The sequence below is a fragment of the Pelobates fuscus genome, chromosome 3 (genome assembly GCF_036172605.1).
Source record: "Pelobates fuscus isolate aPelFus1 chromosome 3, aPelFus1.pri, whole genome shotgun sequence".
Lineage (NCBI taxonomy): Eukaryota > Metazoa > Chordata > Amphibia > Anura > Pelobatidae > Pelobates > Pelobates fuscus.
In genome coordinates, this window is record NC_086319.1 from 427,044,269 (window position 1) to 427,064,645 (window position 20,377).

Here is a 20,377-nt window from a genome sequence, read left to right on the forward strand (position 1 = left end):
AAGGCACTGTGGAATAAAGCTTGTCAGTTCTACTCCTGAAACTGTGTGTCGTCCAGTTATTGGGATTGCGATGGGGATACTGCTGTATTACTCTACCTGCTAGAAACCTTGCCTGTGGACTTATCATCACCTTGTTCCTGAGCCTCACTGGGATCTCTAGTGGAGAATAGCTGTGAAAGATCGGCTCTCCGCTACACTATACTTTACTCTGGTCTTGCACGGATCGCGGCGGTTTACCGCGAGCATGCTTTTTTTATTCACTGGTGCTGCGACTTCAGGGCAGGTCTCTGGGGGTGTCGGGGGTACTCTGTTCCTTACCGTCGGGCCGCGATCGTATCCTCGATCGCGGGCTGCACGGCACTTTTGCGCGTGAACGGCGGCCATCTTGAATCTTGCGGCACTCGCGAGATTCACGTCGGCCATGTCGTTTAGCCAGTTCTTGATTCCCACGAACTGGCAGCTAGACCTGTACTGTTTAAAATATTTTTCCTGTGAAATTAAAAGTTTTACAAGTACTTTTGAGCTCAATACTAATACATATCATGGGCATGTGGAATAAAGGTTTTATATGTACCTTTTCTGGAAGATTATGAATGGACTGTTCACTGCTGAGCTCTATACTGTAATATTTCATTGGCATGTGAAATAAAGGTTTTATATGGAACTCTGTATGAATAGTTGGAAAAACTGCGCCTTAGGGGGGATATGATAACATTATACAAATATATTCGGGGCCAGTACAAACCATTATCTGGAAATCTATTCATAAACAGGGCTATCATAGGACACGAGGTCACACATTTAGGCTGGAAGAAAGGAGATTTCATCTAAGTCAAAGAAAAGGTTTTTTTACAGTAAGGAATTCATTGCCGGAAAAGGTGGTTTTGTCAGAGTCTATACAGATGTTTAAATTGCAATTGGATAAATACTTGCAAAAACAAAACATACAGGGATATCATTTCTAATTAGTTGGCTAATAGCTGCTTGATCCAAGGAGACATCTGACTGCTATTTTGGGGTCAAGAAGGAATTTTTTCCTAGTTTGTGGCAAAATTGGAATCGCTTCAGACTGGGTTTTTTGCCTTCTTTTGGATCAACAGCAAAAGCATATGTGAGGAAGGCTGAACTTGATGGACACAAGTCTCTTTTCAGCTTTTGTAACTATGTAGGACTGATCCCTGCTGTGTGCATATAGTGGATGCAGTACTCATGTCTGCTGGCAGTTTGCTCTATTCTGTTCTATACAATTGACATGTTGAATAACAGTTTTATTGTACGTCTGGAGGATTATGAATGGACTGTTCCCTGCTGTGGGGATATAGTGGATGCATTACTCTATCTGCTGGCAGGGAAATTAAATAGAGCTGATAACTTACTCAGCTCCCTACTCCCACTGGACCTCACAACCACTGGATACACTCCTTCCCCACAGGGATACACCTCCCAGGACACAGTAGTGGAGGCACATAACGGAGTGATTAACACTCCCTTACGCTGGGTGACCCCCAAGCGTGGCAGACACCTCTCCAAAGTGACGTGGTACAGGGGTGACCCCCCCTTACGCTGGGTGACCCCCAAGCGAATCTGGTTCCTGTCCTAGTGACATACATATACTGGGGGGAACCCCCTACGCTGGGTGAACCTCAAGCAAATCTTATTCCGGTTCTAGTGTCAAACATATACTGGGGGGAACCCCCACGCCCTAGGACGGGCTCATATCCACGGAGTACGATCTGTTACTGTATGCACAGACCAGGACACACTGGATACATGTATATTGAGAGAGCCAGGAAGGAGAGCTCACGATGCTGACAATTCTCCACAGTACTATATCCCATACCTCCCCATACACGGGCTACGTCCCGACATTACGGACCGCTCATCCCGGTCTTATTGAGGGTGACCCCCTCCTCAGACCACTCCCAGGAAATCTCTAAGTGGTACTGATTGAAACAATTCTGGGTGACCCCCAGTCATACGTGGAGGCCCACTAAGTGGCAATAAGTGTACCTGACAGCTGTTCGGTACCCCACAGCCCGAAAGAGTGTCCCAACATGCCATAAGACACATACATACAGGGGTGACCCCTCTACGCTGGGTGACCCCCAAGCGAATGGCATGTTACAATGCTAATGGCATAGGTACAAAGGGGTGACCCCCCCTGCTGGACGTGGTGACCCCCTGCGCTCTTTCTAGGGCTTCTACCTTCAGAGTACGCTCTGTCATTGTATGCACAGACCAGGGCGCAATAGATGCATGTATTCCGACACCTCTATGCTTCAACTGGGGGATCCGTACGCCCTTCCCTTAACCGAGAAGGAGAACTCACAGTGCTGCCCAAACTCCACAATTCTAGTCCATATAAGGATGAACCCCTTGGATTATACATATTGAGGCTTTCACGTCTCCCATACTCGGGCTACGTCCCAACATTACAGACCGCTCATCCCATTCTCAGACCACTCCCCGGATCCTGCGAAAGTGGTACTGATTGTTCGAAATTTTGGGTGACCCCAGTTATACGCGGAGGCCCACTGAGTGGCAATAAGTGTACTGTTGTACGATCCTGTCTCCCACAGACCAAAAGGGTGTAAACCAACATGTCGGACTTCCCTCAATATCCCCGACCGATTTTCAGGTGAGGATTAAGGCCGCCATGGCATCTTTGGGGGAAGAAGTCCTCTCCAATATGCTGGCCAACAACCCATCCAACCGAGCGGGTGCAACGGCACCAACACCAATGGAAGCTAGAGATACCGACAACGTTAGGTTGGACACCTTATCATGTAAAACACCATTGAAAGGGCTCCAACGCGGCTTCTCCAAAGGGGAAAGGGAACACCCCGACTTAGCGGAGCCGTCTCTCAGAATGTCCTATCATCTCAAGCTCCATCATCAGGGGACGAGGACTTCATCCCTCCCCCTTCTCTGGAGATCATGAAAGAATGGAGAGCAGAAGAGTCTCCATCTGAAGAGGTAAAGTGGCAAGACCCGTGTAACGGACCGTTTTACTTACAAGAGGATAAAACCCAGTTTAGGCGATATCCCCCTTTTCCATAGACCAGCAGCTACAGCAATCACCAATCTCCCGAACTGCAAACTGTACGAATTCTGGAAACTCCCGAACTGGAAACACACGAACCTTGGAATCAGCCGAACAGGAAAAGCATACAATCTGCTTACACTCCTGGCAGTCAGCATACAATCCAATTCCCCCAAAAACGAGACGACACATCGGTTTGAGGGTCAAGCAGAATCTGAGGTCTGGAACACCCAGCCTGCTTTTTATTACAGTTGTGCACATACAGGACACACCCAGGGGGAGGCATAAAACAACCAATCAAGTAACAGTACAACCCACACATCCCCTCCCCTCAGATAAGCAATTAACATAATTATTACATACAGTAAAAATACAGTTTCCACACATACTCTGTAACTTTAAAACCATACATCACATTCACATAAAAATACACATCCACAATCAATCCATTCAGGGGAACAACATATTAAAAAATGGCATGAATCAGACCAGGGGTTCAAAAGTTAGTAAAAGTATATTTTGTTCCCCCTGGCTGGAAGTATTTTAATCTGGCTCAAACAGTGAAAGTAAAACATCCCCACAATGCATCCTGGCTTCCTCCCTTCTGCCCTGGAGATAATTGGAGAAGTAATCCAATTTTATAACATGACAGGAGGCTTCGTATTTGCTTAAGTCTCTCTTTACTAGAACTCCACAGCAGCACAGAAAAAACAACCAATCAGAAAAAAGTTAGGTACTATAAAACTCCTCTCCCCACGCATCATTTCCTCTTTCTTTACTGCTCTGCAGTCAGTACAGGTCAGAGTACCACTGCCTCCTGCTTATAGTGGGTGGCTTTGGGTTTTTATTGCTTATATTCAGTCTTTTAGCCTTATAAATGCAGTATTGTTGTAATCCTTAGGGGATTTTATTCTTATATGCAGTATGTTATTGTGGTGGAATCTCGGTAAAAATAAATTTAGTAGGCCGAGATTACCACGTGGCATGTGTACGTGCATATGCTGACGTATCGATCAGTTGGTTGCACGAGGCAAGATACGATCAGTAGTGTACGGAGCATGTGCAAGAATACAGGATATAGTATTCCCCTCCTCCATTGTGCTGGACAAGCCATGCGGTCAAACAGGAAGTTAATTCTTATTTGTGTTGATTGGTTAAGAGAATGTGCGGGTGGAGCTTAATATGGGAATAGTTATGTGCCTATATAAGGAGCCTGCACTATTGTCCGGGGCTCAGAACTTGCTGTATTTTGGTGACGTTAGTCCCTCTGAGTCCCGATCGGTGATCCAATAAAGAATCTCTTCCTTCCTGAAGAAACCTGTGTCCATCTCTCTGTGCTTCGCTTCCGTCAGTTTCTCCGGTATCATTTGGTGCATTGGCCGGGAAACTCATCGTTCAACGGTAGCTGAGAGGCAGAGGCGTGAGACGGTCTATCTTTGCCCACGTTCTCTACGGCTGCACCCCTGAACTTCTGCGTGGACCTCCCTTCGTCTCGGCGCCACTGGTCTGTTGTCCAGGAGATCATCGGCCTCTACGTAAGAAGTGCTGGGGTGTCCCCGTCGATGAGTGTGAACTCAGGTTCAGGAACGAGGAGGTAAGACAACTGCTGTTTTAGACGGCAGACCCACTAGGGGTATACCGATTGTGCGGTAGGCCCGTAAGGGGTTATTTGTGTATGGAATCTGCCCCCTCTGTCGGAGGGAAGGAGCGAAGGCGCACCGCTCAATCGAACGCTCTTTAGTCAGACCGTTTGATTTGGTTAGTCAGGCGGGGTCCTGGTGTAAATAGCCCTAGCCGGACACCGGTGTCTTGTCTAGACTAGCGTTCTAGGGTGTATATTACGTTCGCTAGGTCGGAGGGACCGGGAGACTAAGCGGCGCCTGTGTAAATTCGGTTCGCTAGCTCTCAACCTATCTTGGCTAAGTGGGAAGGCGTGTAAATTTGGAACCCACTAGATTTTTGATAGTAATCGACTAAGAGGCGCCTGTGTAAATTCGGTCCTCTAGCTCGCTATATGTGGTGCTTGGGCAGTGTGGCTAACCAAAACGGGTGTACATAGTTTTAGGTAGTCCATTCAAGGTACTGGCCAATAGTTTAGTTGGGAATTGTAAATGTGTTAACGATTGTTTAGTAAAGTGTATATCTTGTTAGATAGCGCGAGCTCAGCCGTCTAGCGAGAGTGTTAATAGTGTGTTGCTGTATTATAGTGCACGGTACCATAACCCTGTATATTTACTGACACTGTATATAAGTACTAATCACTGTCGTCCATTGCATGTTTAACACCATAACCACTAATAATTGTATTGTGACCTTAACTTGTGCTTTGACCTATGCTAACCGTACTGTAACCGCTATTTGTAAAAGACGATGTTACTGGGGTGTGTTATAGACGGGTAATTCATATATAGAGAATTATAGCGTGGGTGACTGTATAGTTTCGCCAAAGGGCATAATATTGATTATATAGTGACTGGTGTAACAGCTGTGTGTGTACGGGAATTCCCTGAGTGTTTATTGTATTATTGTGTACGTTTCACTTGGTAACCGTACCACGTGGTGCTGTTGCCAGAGGAAACGGGTGTGACTGTTGAATAGTACGCGTGTATAGTATTCGTTGTCAACGACGTTCCATTGATAAGTATGGGCGCGTCGCAGTCAACGATTCCGGATCCCTTAGGTTGTATGGTGAAGAATTTTAAAAAGGGATTTAAAATATGTGATTTTGGGGTTAAGATGTCTCCTGTACGTTTGGTCACTTTGTGTACTAGGGAGTGGCCTACTTTGGTTGCGGCATGGCCGCCACGTGGCAGTTTGGATCCAACTCTGGTACAGCGCTTACACGTGGCTGTATCGGGTAGGCCAGAACTTTACGGACAGTTTCCTTATATTGACTGTTGGAGACAGGCCGTAAATGACTCGCCAAAATGGATCCAGACGTGCCACGAGGAGCAATGTCGCCTCATGGTGGCTAGGACTTGTTTGTCCACTAGGACTGGTGTTAGGCCCATTTTGGACACGCCCCCTGAGTCCGAGATCCCTTTACCGCCCCCTTACTTTCCTTTAAGAGGAAGTGACGCAAATGCAGGAAGTCCTGCAACCCTCCCCTCATTGCCCTCATCCACTTCCGCTTCCTCCTCCAGTACAGAATCCACCCCCTCTCGTACTAAATCTCCCCTTCCGGAATCAGAGCCAACCCCCACTAGATCTGAATATCCTGATTTGGCGCCACTTCAGACTTCCGGTCAAGCTTCTTCTAGCTCGACTCGAAGTGTTTTATTCACTACCTTTTCCCAAAACCAAGCTCCCACATCCTCATGCCCCATTTCTCCCCGACTGGAACCCATGACTGACGCCCCTCCACGTAGCCCCATACAAACCCGACAACTGACCGGTACCCAACAATTAAGACATTACCAGATGCCTCTTCGTCTGAATCCTGGGTCAGCCTATATCGATGCCGCAGGCCAAATGGCACATGCTGACCCAGTCTTCGTATATGTCCCATTCACGACAACTGATCTCTTAAACTGGAAGACCCACAATTCCTCGTATACTGAGAAACCACAAGCTATGACTGATCTGTTCACCTCAATAGTTCAGACACATAACCCGACATGGGCTGATTGCCAGCAGTTATTAATGACTTTGTTTAACAATGAGGAAAGGACAAGGATTAATCAAGCAGCCATTAAAGCGCTAGAGGATAAAGCCCGTGCTTTGAATCAAGCTAATCCAGCAGCATGGGCCGCAACACATTATCCCAATACCGATCCCGACTGGAATGTAAACGGTGCTGATATGGTTCAACTCAGAGCCTATAGAGACGCTATAATTGCTGGCATGAAAGCCGGAGGAAAGAAAGCCATTAATATGTCGAAGACAGTTGAGGTGATTCAGAAAAGTGATGAAGCGCCCAGTGTCTTTTATGACCGATTATTGGAGGCATACCGCTTGTATACCCCCTTTAATCCGGAAGACGCAGATAATTCCCGAATGGTGAACTCCGCCTTTGTCAGCCAAGCTTACGGAGATATTAAGCACAAGCTACAAAAGTTAGAAGGGTTTGCAGGAATGTCTATCACCCAACTAATGGAGGTAGCGAATAAAGTGTATATGAATAGGGAAACAGAAAGTAAGAAAGAGGAAGAGCGCAAGATGCGTAAAAAGGCAGATATGTTAGCGGTAGCGATTGCAGGCGTAGATAGACGGGGCCCAGATAGAGGCGATAGTAGATGGAATAGGGAGCCCTTGAGTAGGAATCAGTGCGCGTATTGCAAGGAAGAAGGGCATTGGAGGAACGAGTGTCCACAAAGAGAGCAGTACGAGAGAGACCAACCCAGGGCAGGTTATGGAAACTTTAGAGGCAGAGCGAGAGGTAGAGGAGGCCCCGGAGGGAGTAATGGTAATAGAGGGAGCAATGGGAACAGAGGAAGTGTTAGGGAAGACAGGTATTTCCCAGCAGCGCAAAGGTCCCGCGATAGAGAAGGTAGGGACTTTGTAGGATTGGCTGACACGGTCATGGAGGACTATTGATACCGACCGGGCTCCATCCCCCTTGGTCGAGCAGAGCCTATGGTCGATGTATCAATAGGGGGAAAAAGGAGTGCGTTCATGATCGACACTGGTGCTGAACATTCAGTGGTGACTAACCTAGTTGCTCCTCCATCTGGAAGGACTATTACTGTGATAGGAGCAACTGGAAGAAGTGCTGAAAAACCGGTTCTTAAAAGTCGACTCTGTACATTGGGAGGCCACGTAGTAAAACATCAATTCCTTTATATGCCTGAATGTCCAGTCCAATTGCTGGGACGTGATATGCTATCTAAGTTACAAGCGCAGATTACGTTCCTACCAAATGGAACAACATCCTTAAAGTTTAATGGACCTTCAGGTATTATGACATTATCCGTACCAAAGGAAGAAGAGTGGCGACTTTATACAGTGTTGACTAGCCAAAACCCTAGGAGTGATGAGTCCTTATTCAACATACCAGGAGTTTGGGCAGAGAACAACCCACCAGGACTGGCCCGCAATATTCCACCTATTAAAATCGAACTAAAACTTGGGGTTTATCCAGTGAGCCTAAGACAATACCACATCCCGCAGAAGGCTAAGAAGAACATCCAATCTTATCTGGATAAGTTCATACGGTATGGTATCCTAAAATTCTGTACTTCCCCCTGGAACACCCCATTGCTGCCTGTTCAAAAGCCCGGTACAGATGAGTATCGACCTGTACAGGACTTGAGAGCAGTCAATGATGCGGTTGTTAGTATACATCCAGTTGTACCCAATCCATATAACCTGCTTGCTTTAATTCCGGGCGGGGCTACTTACTTCACAGTATTAGATCTCAAAGATGCCTTCTTTTGCCTCCGAATTGCCGCAGAAAGCCAATGTATCTTCGCTTTTCAATGGGAAAACGCTGTAACGGGCTCAAAACGCCAAATGACCTGGACAAGACTGCCCCAAGGGTTTAAAAATTCACCTACCCTATTTGGTTCAGCTCTAAGTCAAGATCTACTGGATTTCGAGTCTATCCCAGGAGAGTGTGTATTGTTACAATATGTAGATGACTTGTTGATAGCAGCAGTTACAAAGGAAATATGTCAGCAAGCAACGCACGATCTACTACACATTCTCTGGAAGGCAGGATACAAGGTGTCTAGAAAGAAGGCTCAGTTGTGTTTGCCAACTGTCAAATATCTGGGATTCCATATCTCTGAAGGTCAAAGAATTATGGGGCCAGAGAGAAAAGAAGCTGTGTGCCAAATACCGATACCCAAGAATAGAAGACAAGTGCAAGAATTCTTGGGGGCAGCAGGCTTCTGTAGGATATGGATTCCCAGCTACGCGATACTGGCAAAACCTCTGTATGCAGCTATCAAAGGTACAGAGCACGACCCCTTCTTTTGGACTCAAGAACAGCAAACGGCATTTGAAGATGTGAAGAAGGCTTTGATGAGTGCCCCAGCATTAGGTCTACCTGATCATACACGACCATTCTACCTGTATGTACATGAGCAAAGAAGAATGGCTGTGGGAGTATTGACACAGTACTTGGGATCATGGCAAAGACCTGTTGCCTACATGTCTAAGCAACTGGATGCAGTGGCCAGCGGACTTCCACCTTGTCTAAGAGCCGTAGCTGCAGCCGCCCTGCTAGTAGCCGATAAACTCACTCTGGGTCAAGAACTTTATGTACGAGTCCCACATGCAGTACAGACGTTGTTGGATTACAAAGGAAATCATTGGTTTAGTAACAGCCGTATGACCAAGTATCAAGCAATGTTGTGTGAAAACCCAAGAGTGCATTTAGAGACTGTAAACACCTTAAATCCAGCTACCCTTTTGCCACAACCTACTGAAAGTCAACATGATTGTTTGGAAGTAATGGATGAAGTATTTTCAAGTAGACCAGATCTTCGTGATTTTCCCATCCAGAACCCCGATGTTCAATATTACACCGACGGCAGTAGTTATGTGAAAGAAGGGATCCGCTATGCAGGATATGCAGTAACAACAATAGACAAGGTGATAGAAGCTCGGCCACTGGCGAAAGGCAGCACAAAAGGCAGAATTGATAGCACTAACACGAGCGTTACAATTGGCTGAAGGTTTAAGAGTGAACATCTACACGGACTCCAAGTATGCGTTTTTAACCACTCATGCCCACGGAGCTTTGTATAAAGAAAGAGGACTATTGAATTCAGAAGGCAAAGAAATCAAGTATGCAGCTGAAATCCTACAACTATTGGAAGCAGTGTGGGAGCCGAAAGAAGTCGGTATCATACATTGTCGAGCGCATCTGAGAGGAGATGGTGATGTAACCAAGGGAAATCAGATGGCAGACAGTACAGCTAAGCGTGCCGCTGAATCAGGAAGACAGGAATATGTGGGGCATATAGCTGCTCTTATACCAACTCCACTGTCTCAATGGACTCCAGTTTATACAGCTCAAGAAGAGGAGTGGTTAAAGACTGAACCTGGAAAGTACTTGGAGAACAAATGGTATCAGTTAGAAGATGGAAGAATAGTCATTCCAGCATCACTAGCGGTAGAAATTGTCCAAAATTATCACAACGGGACACATTCTGGGAGAGACAGTACAGAAGAATCTCTCAGAAAACATTTGTACATACCAAGATTGTCCAACTTGACTCAGGCCATTGTACGAAGATGTGTAACGTGTGCTAAAAATAATGCAAGACAAGGACCTGTAAAGCCACCAGGAGTCCAGTTTATGGGGGGACTCCCCATGTCCGATTTACAAATTGACTATACAGTGATGCCTAAATCGGGTGGACATCGTTACCTGCTGGTAATTGTGTGCACCTATTCAGGCTGGGTAGAAGCATGTCCTACTCGTACAGAGAAAGCAGGAGAAGTTGTGAGATTCCTGCTACGAGAAATAATACCCCGATATGGACTACCCTGCTCTATAGGATCGGACAATGGTCCAGCTTTTGTTCATCAGTGCCTACAACAACTGACTCATATGCTTGGTATAAAGTGGAGGCTTCATACGGCATATAGACCCCAGAGTTCTGGTAAGGTAGAGAGAATGAATAGAACTATTAAGAATCAGTTGGCTAAAATGTGTCAGGAAACCCAACTTAAGTGGAACGTTCTCTTACCCATAGCTCTATTGCGAATCCGCAGTACCCCTACCAGAAGGATGGGCCTCTCTCCTTTTGAAATCATGTATGGGCGACCACCTCCCGTACTTGGTAACTTAAGGGGGGATTTGAGTCAGTTGGGAGAAGGAATTACCCGGCAGCAGGTTGTAGAGTTGGGTAAGACTATGGAGGAGGTACAGAAATGGGTACAAGATAGATTACCTGTGAATATTTATCCCCCAGTTCATAGTTAAAACCCAGGAGATCAAGTGTGGATTAAAGAGTGGAATAATGTACCGTTAGGGCCCAAGTGGAGAGGTCCTTATGTTGTTCTTTTGTCTACCCCTACAGCGATAAAAGTAGCCGAAGTGACTCCGTGGATACATCACTCCAGGGTTAAGCCAGCAGCAGTCGATTCTTGGCAAGTTACAGCAGATCCAGAGAATCCCTGCAAGATCCGGTTAAAACGCACTACTCAGTCGGAGTAACGAGGAACTTTGTGGATTACAAATTTTATTGTTACAGAGATTTGGTGAAGTGAGTGTTTTAGACGGCCATAATAAAGCCTGTCCGCTCACCGACATATAGTATATAAGCCAGGAAAGTCTCGAAGGGACTCCTGTGAAGACGAGCAGAACTCCATTCCCTGCAGCCCTTACATCCTGGAAGCTGAGGTGCCTTCGCACGGACGAAGACTGAGGATGACGGCGAAAGATGTATTCTTGATAATGTTTATTTATGTGTGTTTTTATATTCAGGAAGGTAGAGGTACCGACACTCCTAGCTGTGAGGTATGCATTAAGACTACGAGAACAGGTAACCATATTTCCCAAACCCTAATTTGGCATTCACAATACGAGTGTAAAGGAGATGTATCAAGATGTAGATACCTTAATATAGAATATAGTGTGTGCCATTTAGGAGTAGGAGAACCTAAGTGCTTCAGTCCGGAGTATCAACCTCGTACAATTTGGTTGACTCTCAGGAATGGAGATCCTCAGGGGACCCTAATTAATAAGACGGTGTTAGAATCCGTACATTCTTCGGGTGTTCTGCTATTTGATGCGTGTAAGGCGATATCAAGTGGTAGAAAGCCGTGGAATGTATGTGGGGATCTTAGATGGGAGAGGACGTATGGGTCTAACGATAAATATATTTGTCCCAGTAGTAAAAATAAATATGTGAGTCCTAGATGCCCAAATAGAGATTATAACTTTTGCCCATATTGGTCTTGTGTGGGGTGGGCAACTTGGGGACAGACAGTAGACAAGGACATGATTGTGACTAAGTTGCCTACCAGCCCATATTGTAAGTCTATGGAATGCAATCCAGTTCATATACTTATAAATAACCCCGACAAGTTCTTAGATAAGTATGGAAATTTATTTGGGTTTCAAATATATGGGACGGGTTTAGATCCTGGGACAGTATTGTTTATAGGGATAGAGACTGATACGGTATCCTCCCAAACTCATCAAGTATACCATTCCTTTTATGAAGAGATGAGTATAGATAATAAGATCCTCCAGGGGCGTACCTAGAGCATTTGGCACCCGGGGCGGACCCTGAGTGTGGCACCCCCCTGCCCCCCCCCCCCCCCATAATAAAAATGTAAGAAAACACCCACATTTTTTTCAATGTTTTCAATAATATTTATTGCACAAATTTGTAAACTGCTTGTAACATTTGTAAAATGCGCCAGTTTTGTAGAAGGGGGAAGACCAGTGCTTTTGTAGAAAGGGGCTGGTGAGAACTGCCCTGCTCCTTTCTACAAAGCCCCTTGTCTCGCCCTTCATATAAAAACCCTGCACCCCGATCACATACATTTCATACACTCCCTACACATAAAAACCCTGCACCCCGATCACATAAATTTCATTCACTCCCTACACATAAAAACCCTGCACCCCGATCGCATAAATTTCAGACACTCCCTACACATAAAAACCCTGCACCCCGATCACATAAATTTCAGACACTCCCTACACATAAAAACCCTGCACCCCGATCACATAAATTTCATTCACTCCCTACACATAAAAATCCTGCACACCCCTTAATAAAAAACCCTGCACACCCCCTTAATAAAAAACAAAAACGTGCACAACCCCTCTTAATAACAAAAAAACTGCACACCCCCCTTATAAAAACCCTGCACACCCCCTTATAAAAACCCTGCACACCCCCTTAACAAAAAAACAAAAATCTGCAGTGCACATCCTCCCTTAATAAATAGAATACTGCAACCCCCTTAATCAAAAAAACCCTGCACCCCCATTATTTAAACCTCCCCCTTTAATTCTTTAATCCACAGCCCCCTTTAATTAATCCACACCCCCCTTAATTAATACACCCCCCTTAATTAATCCACAACCCCCTTAATTAATACACCCCCATTAATTAATCCACAACCCCCTTAATTAATACACCCCCATTAATTAATCCACACACCCCTTAATACACCCCCCTTAATTAATACACCCCCCTTAATAAATCCTCACTGCCCCTTAATTAATACACCCCCTTTAATTAATCCACACCCCCCTTAATTAATACAGCCCCCTTAATTAATCCACACCCCCCTTAATTAATACACCCCCTTAATTAATACTAACTCCCCCCTTAATTAATACACCCCTTAATTAATCCACACCCCCCTTAATTAATACACCCCCTTAATTAATCCTCACTCCCCCCTTAATTAATACAGCCCCTTAATTAATCCACACACCCTTAAAACACCCCCTTAATTAATCCTCACTGCCTTAAATACACCCCCCTTAATTAATCCTCACTCCCCCTTAATTAATACAGCCCCCTTAATTAATCCACACCCCCCTTAATTAATACACCCCCTTAATAAATCCTCACTCCCCCCTTAATTAATACACCCTCCTTAATTAATCCACACCCCCCTTAATTATCACAACCCCCTTAATTAATCCACCACCCTTAAAACACCCCCTTAATTAATCTTCACCCCCTTAATTAATACACCCCCATAATTAATCCTCACTCCCCCTTAATTAATACAGCCCCCTTAATTAATCCACACCCCCCTTAATTAATACACCCCCTTAATTAATCCTCACTCCCCCCTTAATTAATACACCCCCCTTAATTAATCCACACCCCCCTTAATTAATACACCCCCCTTAATTAATACACACACCCCTTAATTAATACACCCCCTTAATTAATCCTCACTCCCCCCTTAATTAATACACCCCCCTTAATTAATCCACACCCCCCTTAATTAATACACCCCCTTAATTAATCCACACACCCCTTAATTAATACACCCCCTTAATTAATCCTCACTCCCCCCTTAATACAGCCCTCTTAATTAATCCACACCCCCTTAAAACACCCCCTTAATTAATCCTCACTGCCTTAATTAATACACCCCCCTTAATTAATCCTCACTCCCCCTTAATTAATACAGCCCCCTTAATTAATCCACACCCCCCTTAATTAATACACCCCCTTAATTAATCCTCACTCCCCTCTTAATTAATACACCCCCCCTTAATTAATCCACACCCCCCTTAATTAATACACCCCCTTAATTAATCCACACCCCCCTTAATTAATACACCCCCTTAATTAATCCTCACTCCCCCCTTAATTAATACAGCCCCCTTAATTAATCCACACCCCCCTTAAAACACCCCCTTAATTAATCCTAACTGCCTTAATTAATACACCCCCCTTAATTAATACACCCCCCTTAATTAATCCTCACTCCCCCTTAATTAATACAGCCCCCTTAATTAATCCACACCGCCCTTAATTAATCCACCCCCTTAATTAATCCTCACTCCCCCCTTAATTAATACACCCCCCTTAATTAATCCACACCCCCTTTAATTTATACACCCCTTTAATTAATCCACACCCCCTTAATTAATACACCCCCTTAATTAATACACCCCCCTAAATTAATACACCCCCCCTTAATTAATCCTCACTCCCCCCTTAATTAATACAGCCCCCTTAATTAATACAGCCCCCTTAATTAATCCTCACTCCCCCCTTAATTAATACACCCCCCTTAATTAATCCTCACTCCCCCCTTAATTAATACAGCCCCCTTAATTAACCCACACCCCCTTAATTAATACACCCCCCTTAATTAATCCATACCCCTCATAATACCCCCTTAATTAATCCTCACTCCCCCTTAATTAATACAGCCCCCTTAATTAATTCACACCCCCCTTAATACACCCCCTTAATTAATCCTCACTCCTTTAATTAAACCTCCCTCCCCTTTAATTCTTTAATGGCCATTATCCACCCCCCCTTTAATTAATTTAGCCCCATCACATAAAATGACTACTTACATTTTGATGATGCCTTGACCGACTGGGTGCCTCACCGCCCGGATATTGGATCCTTCCGCTGGATAGTTCCGTGAAGGCGGGCTGACGGCGCTGCGCACGACGTCATCACGTTGCGCGACGCCGCGGCCCACAACACTCCTCCCCCTTCTCATCCTGGAAGTAAGTCCTGCCGGGCCGCAAAGGTGCTGCGGCTGTGCGCAGCCGCCGCAGCGTAATGATGGGGGGTGACACATGACACTGGACGTCATGGCACCCCCCTAGTCAGTGGCACCCGGGGCGGGCCGCCCCCCCCGCCCCCCCCTTAGTACGCCACTGAGATCCCCCATTGTGACGAACCCTGCTGCATAGACCTGTATTGCGGGTTCATCTGTTTTCATTGGATTCGTGGATTTCCTGTCCGTACGCTGTTGTTTTTACGTTTTCTAAAGTACCGAGTAAAACTACCGAACATCGGCCACCCAGGAGAGGAGTGTGCGGCTCATTAACACCTTGACCACAAATTAGAACGCTGTGGTTAACCGCAAACACCTCTCCATTCCATCGTACGGGTGGTCGTCGTTCGTATGCCGACCACGAGGCGGCGGCCATTTTGGACACGAGGCGAATCAGCGGTGTTCGGTGCGAAACCCATGGATCTAAAAACGGACTCTTTATCTACCGAACACCGCTGGAGACGGCCGTCTTCCCTTCTATTCCCTTGGAGGCATACGAACCCTGTTCCGTTCGGGGTTTTCTTCATCCGTATGAACTTACCCAGATAGCCGTCCCATGGAGTCATTCGTATACCGAAGGACTTATGAGAGACTTTGACTCCATGGCGATTGGACTGTGTACTTCGGATCTGAGCGCTATTCGGTAGGAATATGCCCTCAGATTCAGGCTATCTGGGGATACGTTACACGAACACTATAGTTTCGGTACTTCGGATTTTATGTATTTTATTGCATTTTTTGTGTTTGTGTTTAAAATGGCGATGGTTCCTATCCTCGGAGTTAATTAGGTTTCTCCCTAATTATCTCCAGGATAGAAAGAGATGTATTATGAGTAAAATGGGGAGGGCTTGTGTTATAGCCACTGCGATTGGCTACTGTTTAATATATTTTACAGTCTTCCACCAGGTCCCCTAGGGGAGTGTCTACCTGGTGGAGACCTGCATAAATACTGGGCAGGTAGCCCCCATTAAACACATTCTGCTTGACCTTCAAAACGGAGCTTCGTCTCGTTTGTGGAGGGATTGACTATTGGGACAGCGTTTTCGTTTATTTCTAGCTGTGGAAGGATTTCGGATGGATTGCTGATCGGGAGTTACCGTGTTCGTATGCTCCGGTCGGGAGTTATATGATCGGTTATGCTGGAATTGCATTTCTGGAGAAGGGGGAATATCGACTAAACGGCGGCTTCACTCTCCAGGCGGTGAGTGTCATAACACCCATAATGCTAAAAACCTGTTCATTGATTTAGCTGAAAGTATTGCCGGTAGTCTTAATGTTACCAACTGCTATGTGTGTGGAGGTACTAACATGGGAGACCAATGGCCTTGGGAAGCAAAGGAGGTAATGTCCGGTTCTGAGGCAGTTGAACAATTAATATCTTCACAAGCCGATTATCATATGAGTGTTAGAGGTAAATCTGAGTGGAGATTAAAGACCTCCATCATAGGTTATGTTTGCATAGCAAGGAAAGGAATAATGTATAATACTTCTGTAGGAGAATTAACTTGTTAACAGTGAAGCTTTTCGGGCCATCCCAGAGGAGGAACTCACTAGCTACCGGACAGTAAAAGATGCCCTTTTGACCCGGTACGCTGTTACCCCTGAGGCGTACCGGAGGCGATTCCGAGACTACAATAAACAGGCTGGTGATTCCTATGTGGAATGGGCATGCCGGGTACACCGCACGGCAGCCCACTGGATGACAGGGTGTCGAGCGGTAACTGGGGAAGAGGTGCTGCAAGTGTTCCTGCTAGAACACTGCTTTGACAAATTATATAGCATACATACATACAAAGGCGGAGCTCAATGCAGCAAATATTCTGCCTTGAGCTCCGCCTTTGTATGTATGTATGCTATGTATTGTTATAGTGGTGTAGGGGATACCACTTTTTAGGTGTTTGAGCATTAGTCCCTAATCACCCCCACATTGTGCACTCATTTTATTGTATTGCTTTGACAAATTACCTGCAGGAGTTCGAGAGTGGGTCAGGGACTGTAAACCCGCTACCTTCCATGAAGCTGCTCGTCTGGCTGACGAATACACTGATGCCCGTAAGCTCGATCAGACAGCAGCCAAGGTCCCTGCCCGAGTGGAATACAAACCGGCAGCACCTCCAACCACCAACCTATATCACCCCCCAGCACAACGTACCCCCGCTGTACCGCCAGCAACCAACCATGGGCAGTCAGCCCGATTCAACAAACGGGGTTACTCCAACCAGGTCCAGTGCTTTGGATGCAAGCAGATGGGACATAAAAGACCAGAATGCCCTTTAAACCACGCCAACCAAGCACCATCCTGGAGAAACCCAGCCGGCGGAGCCCAGCAGCCACCTCAGCCTTCTGCTCACTGCCTTGAGCAGGAGGAGTTTTGGGGTTTCCTTCACGAAGCAGACCCAGTTCACGCAGCTCAGCAGGACAACCGCCAACACCACAGACAGACCGTTAAGTTAAATGGGAAAGAGGTCACTGGTCTAAGAGACACCGGAGCTACTATGACCTTGCTCCAAAAGAACCTGGTTTCGGAACACCAACACACCGGGAACACTGTGGCAGTAAGGGTGGCAGGAGGCGCCGTGTTCCGTCTGCCTGTTGCCCGGGTTCATTTGGACTGGGGAGCGGGAGCTGGACATGTGAATGTGGGGGTTATGAAGGACTTGCCTGCCGATGTTTTACTGGGAAATGATTTGGCCCCTCTGATTTCTGCCTATGCTACTATGGGACCTGGCGAAGCCAATCCAGTGACTACCCGTGCTCAGACCCGTGCTGCTGGAACCGGCCCACCTGCTGCTGAGACCCCGGTAAGAACCGATTCCCCGACTGACACCCCAGGGCAGACGTTAGCTAGTTGGGATTCCCCGGAGGAGTTCGGGAGGGAAACCCAGACAGACCCATCTCTCCAGAGGTATAGGGGCAGAGCAGACACTGGAGAAGAAGGAGCAGAGGGGGAGCGGTATGAGTGGGTGGGGGACAGGTTATATCGGATCCCTAAGCCGTCCCAGAAAAGTGTTGCCCCTCCGCCAAATCGACAGCTGGTAGTGCCCGCGAAATACCGGCGAGAGATTCTGCGGATAGGGCATGATGTCCCGCTAGCCGGACATCTAGGGTCCCGCCGCACAGGCCATAGGATTATGCAGAACTTTTTTTGGCCAGGAATTAACCAGGCTGTGCGGATATATTGTAGCACGTGTGACACTTGTCAACGGGTAGGGAAGCGGGGGGACCACCCAAAAGGTAGGCTTATGTCGATGCCTATTATTGGGGAGCCCTTTGCCCGCATAGCCGTTGATATTGTGGGTCCACTGGCCAGGGCTAGTCCATCTGGTAAGAAATACATTCTCACCGTGGTGGACTATGCCACTCGCTATCCAGAGGCAGTAGCGCTGTCTAACATAGAGGCAGAGACAGTTGCTGATGCCCTGGTTAGGATTTTTACCAGGGTCGGGTTCCCTCAAGAGATTCTCTCTGACCAGGGAACCCAATTTACCGCTGTGCTCACCCAGCAGCTGTGGAGGGTATGCGGCATTAAACCGATACTTAGTTCCCCATACCATCCACAGACTAACGGTCTCTGCGAGCGATTTAATGGCACCCTCAAACAGATGCTGAGGACCTTTTCTGACACTTGCCGAGACTGGGAGCGATTCCTGCCTCATCTGTTGTTTGCCTACAGAAAGGTGCCCCAGGAATCTACTGGGTTCTCCCCCTTTGAGCTGCTTTATGGGAGAAGGGTCCGCGGACCTCTAGATCTCATTAGAGGCCACTGGGAGGGGGAGACAGAGCAGGAAGGTACCCCCATAGTACCGTATGTTCTGGAACTTCGGGACCGCATGGAGAAACTGTCTCTGATGGTAAGAGAGAACCTCCAGGTGGCCCAGGGGAGACAGAAGGAATGGTACGATCGGGGTGCCCGACAGCGAGTATTCCAGGTTGGGCAGAAGGTACTAGTGCTCAAACCTGTGAAGGCGAAGAAGATGCAAGCATCTTGGCAGGGCCCGTATAAAGTATTAGCCCAGGTGTGCGATACTACTTACCTTATAGCCAGCTGTTCAGATGACAGGATCCAGCGATCCTTTCATGTGAACATGCTAAAGGAGTATCAGGAACGACCTGAGGATGTAGCCGCAGTGTGTGCCCCCGCTGCAGACGACACCGAAAGCTTGCCCTTACCCGACCTATTAGCCAGAGGTGCCCAGACGGATCTGACTGATCTCGTACAGCTAGGGGACAGGTTAAGCCCCGCGGAGAAGGAACAGGCGAAACAGCTTCTGTGGGAGAAGCAGGCGACGTTCTCCCAAGAACCCGGCTACACTACCCTAGCTGTACATAAGGTAGAGACCCCTGGACAGAACCCCTTACGACAGCCCCCTTACCGTATCCCTGAAGCAGTCCGAGAAGGAATGCGGAAGGAGATAGAGGAGATGACCCAGCTTGGGGTCATCGAGCACTCCGATAGCCCTTGGGCCTCCCCTGTAGTCCTGGTGCCTAAGAAAGATGGGACCACCCGGTTCTGTGTGGACTACAGGAGGCTCAACGAGCGGACCACCACTGACGCCTACCCGATGCCACGGGTAGACGAATTATTAGACCGCATTGCCAGGGGACGCTACCTGACCACCATAGACCTGTGTCTAAGGGCTACTGGCAGATTCCCCTGGCCAAGGACGCCATCCCCAAGTCGGCCTTCGTCACCCCCTTTGGCTTATACCAATTTAAGGTTATGCCATTTGGGATGAAGAACGCCCCAGCTACCTTCCAACGGATGGTGGATAGGCTCCTTGATGGCTTCCAGGAATTTGCTTGTGCATACCTGGATGATATTGCGATCTACAGTGAGTCCTGGGAGGAACACCTGGTACACGTAGGGGTAGTACTGGATAAAATTCGGGCCGCTGGCCTGACGTTGAAGCCAGAAAAGTGTCATCTAGGTATGGCTGAGGTACAATACTTGGGTCACAGGGTGGGGTGTGGGAGCCAGAGACCAGAGCCGGCCAAGATAGAGGCAGTAGCGAACTGGCCCACACCTATCACTAAGACCCAGGTATTGGCCTTCCTAGGGACTGCAGGGTATTACAGACGCTTTGTCCCCGACTATAGCTCTATAGCTAAACCCCTGACAGACCTGACTAAGAAGAACCTCCCTAAGCAGGTCTC

The 20,377-nt window shown here is 47.0% G+C and overlaps 2 protein-coding genes across 2 annotated transcripts in view; one reads left to right on the plus strand and one right to left on the minus strand.

Moving 5' to 3' along the window:
• The window catches only part of ACAP1 (ArfGAP with coiled-coil, ankyrin repeat and PH domains 1), a 292,765-nt gene that overhangs the window by 128,729 nt on the left and 143,659 nt on the right, over positions 1 to 20,377 (minus strand). The gene's annotated exons all lie outside the window — the stretch shown is intronic.
• Positions 2,657 to 20,377, plus strand: part of LOC134603723 (utrophin-like) — a 40,593-nt gene continuing 22,872 nt past the window's right edge. The window contains exons 1-2 of the mRNA XM_063449901.1: positions 2,657 to 2,786; positions 2,900 to 2,976. Of these exons, the coding sequence (XP_063305971.1) occupies positions 2,657 to 2,786; positions 2,900 to 2,976 (207 nt within the window). The remainder of the gene's footprint in view (positions 2,787 to 2,899; positions 2,977 to 20,377) is intronic.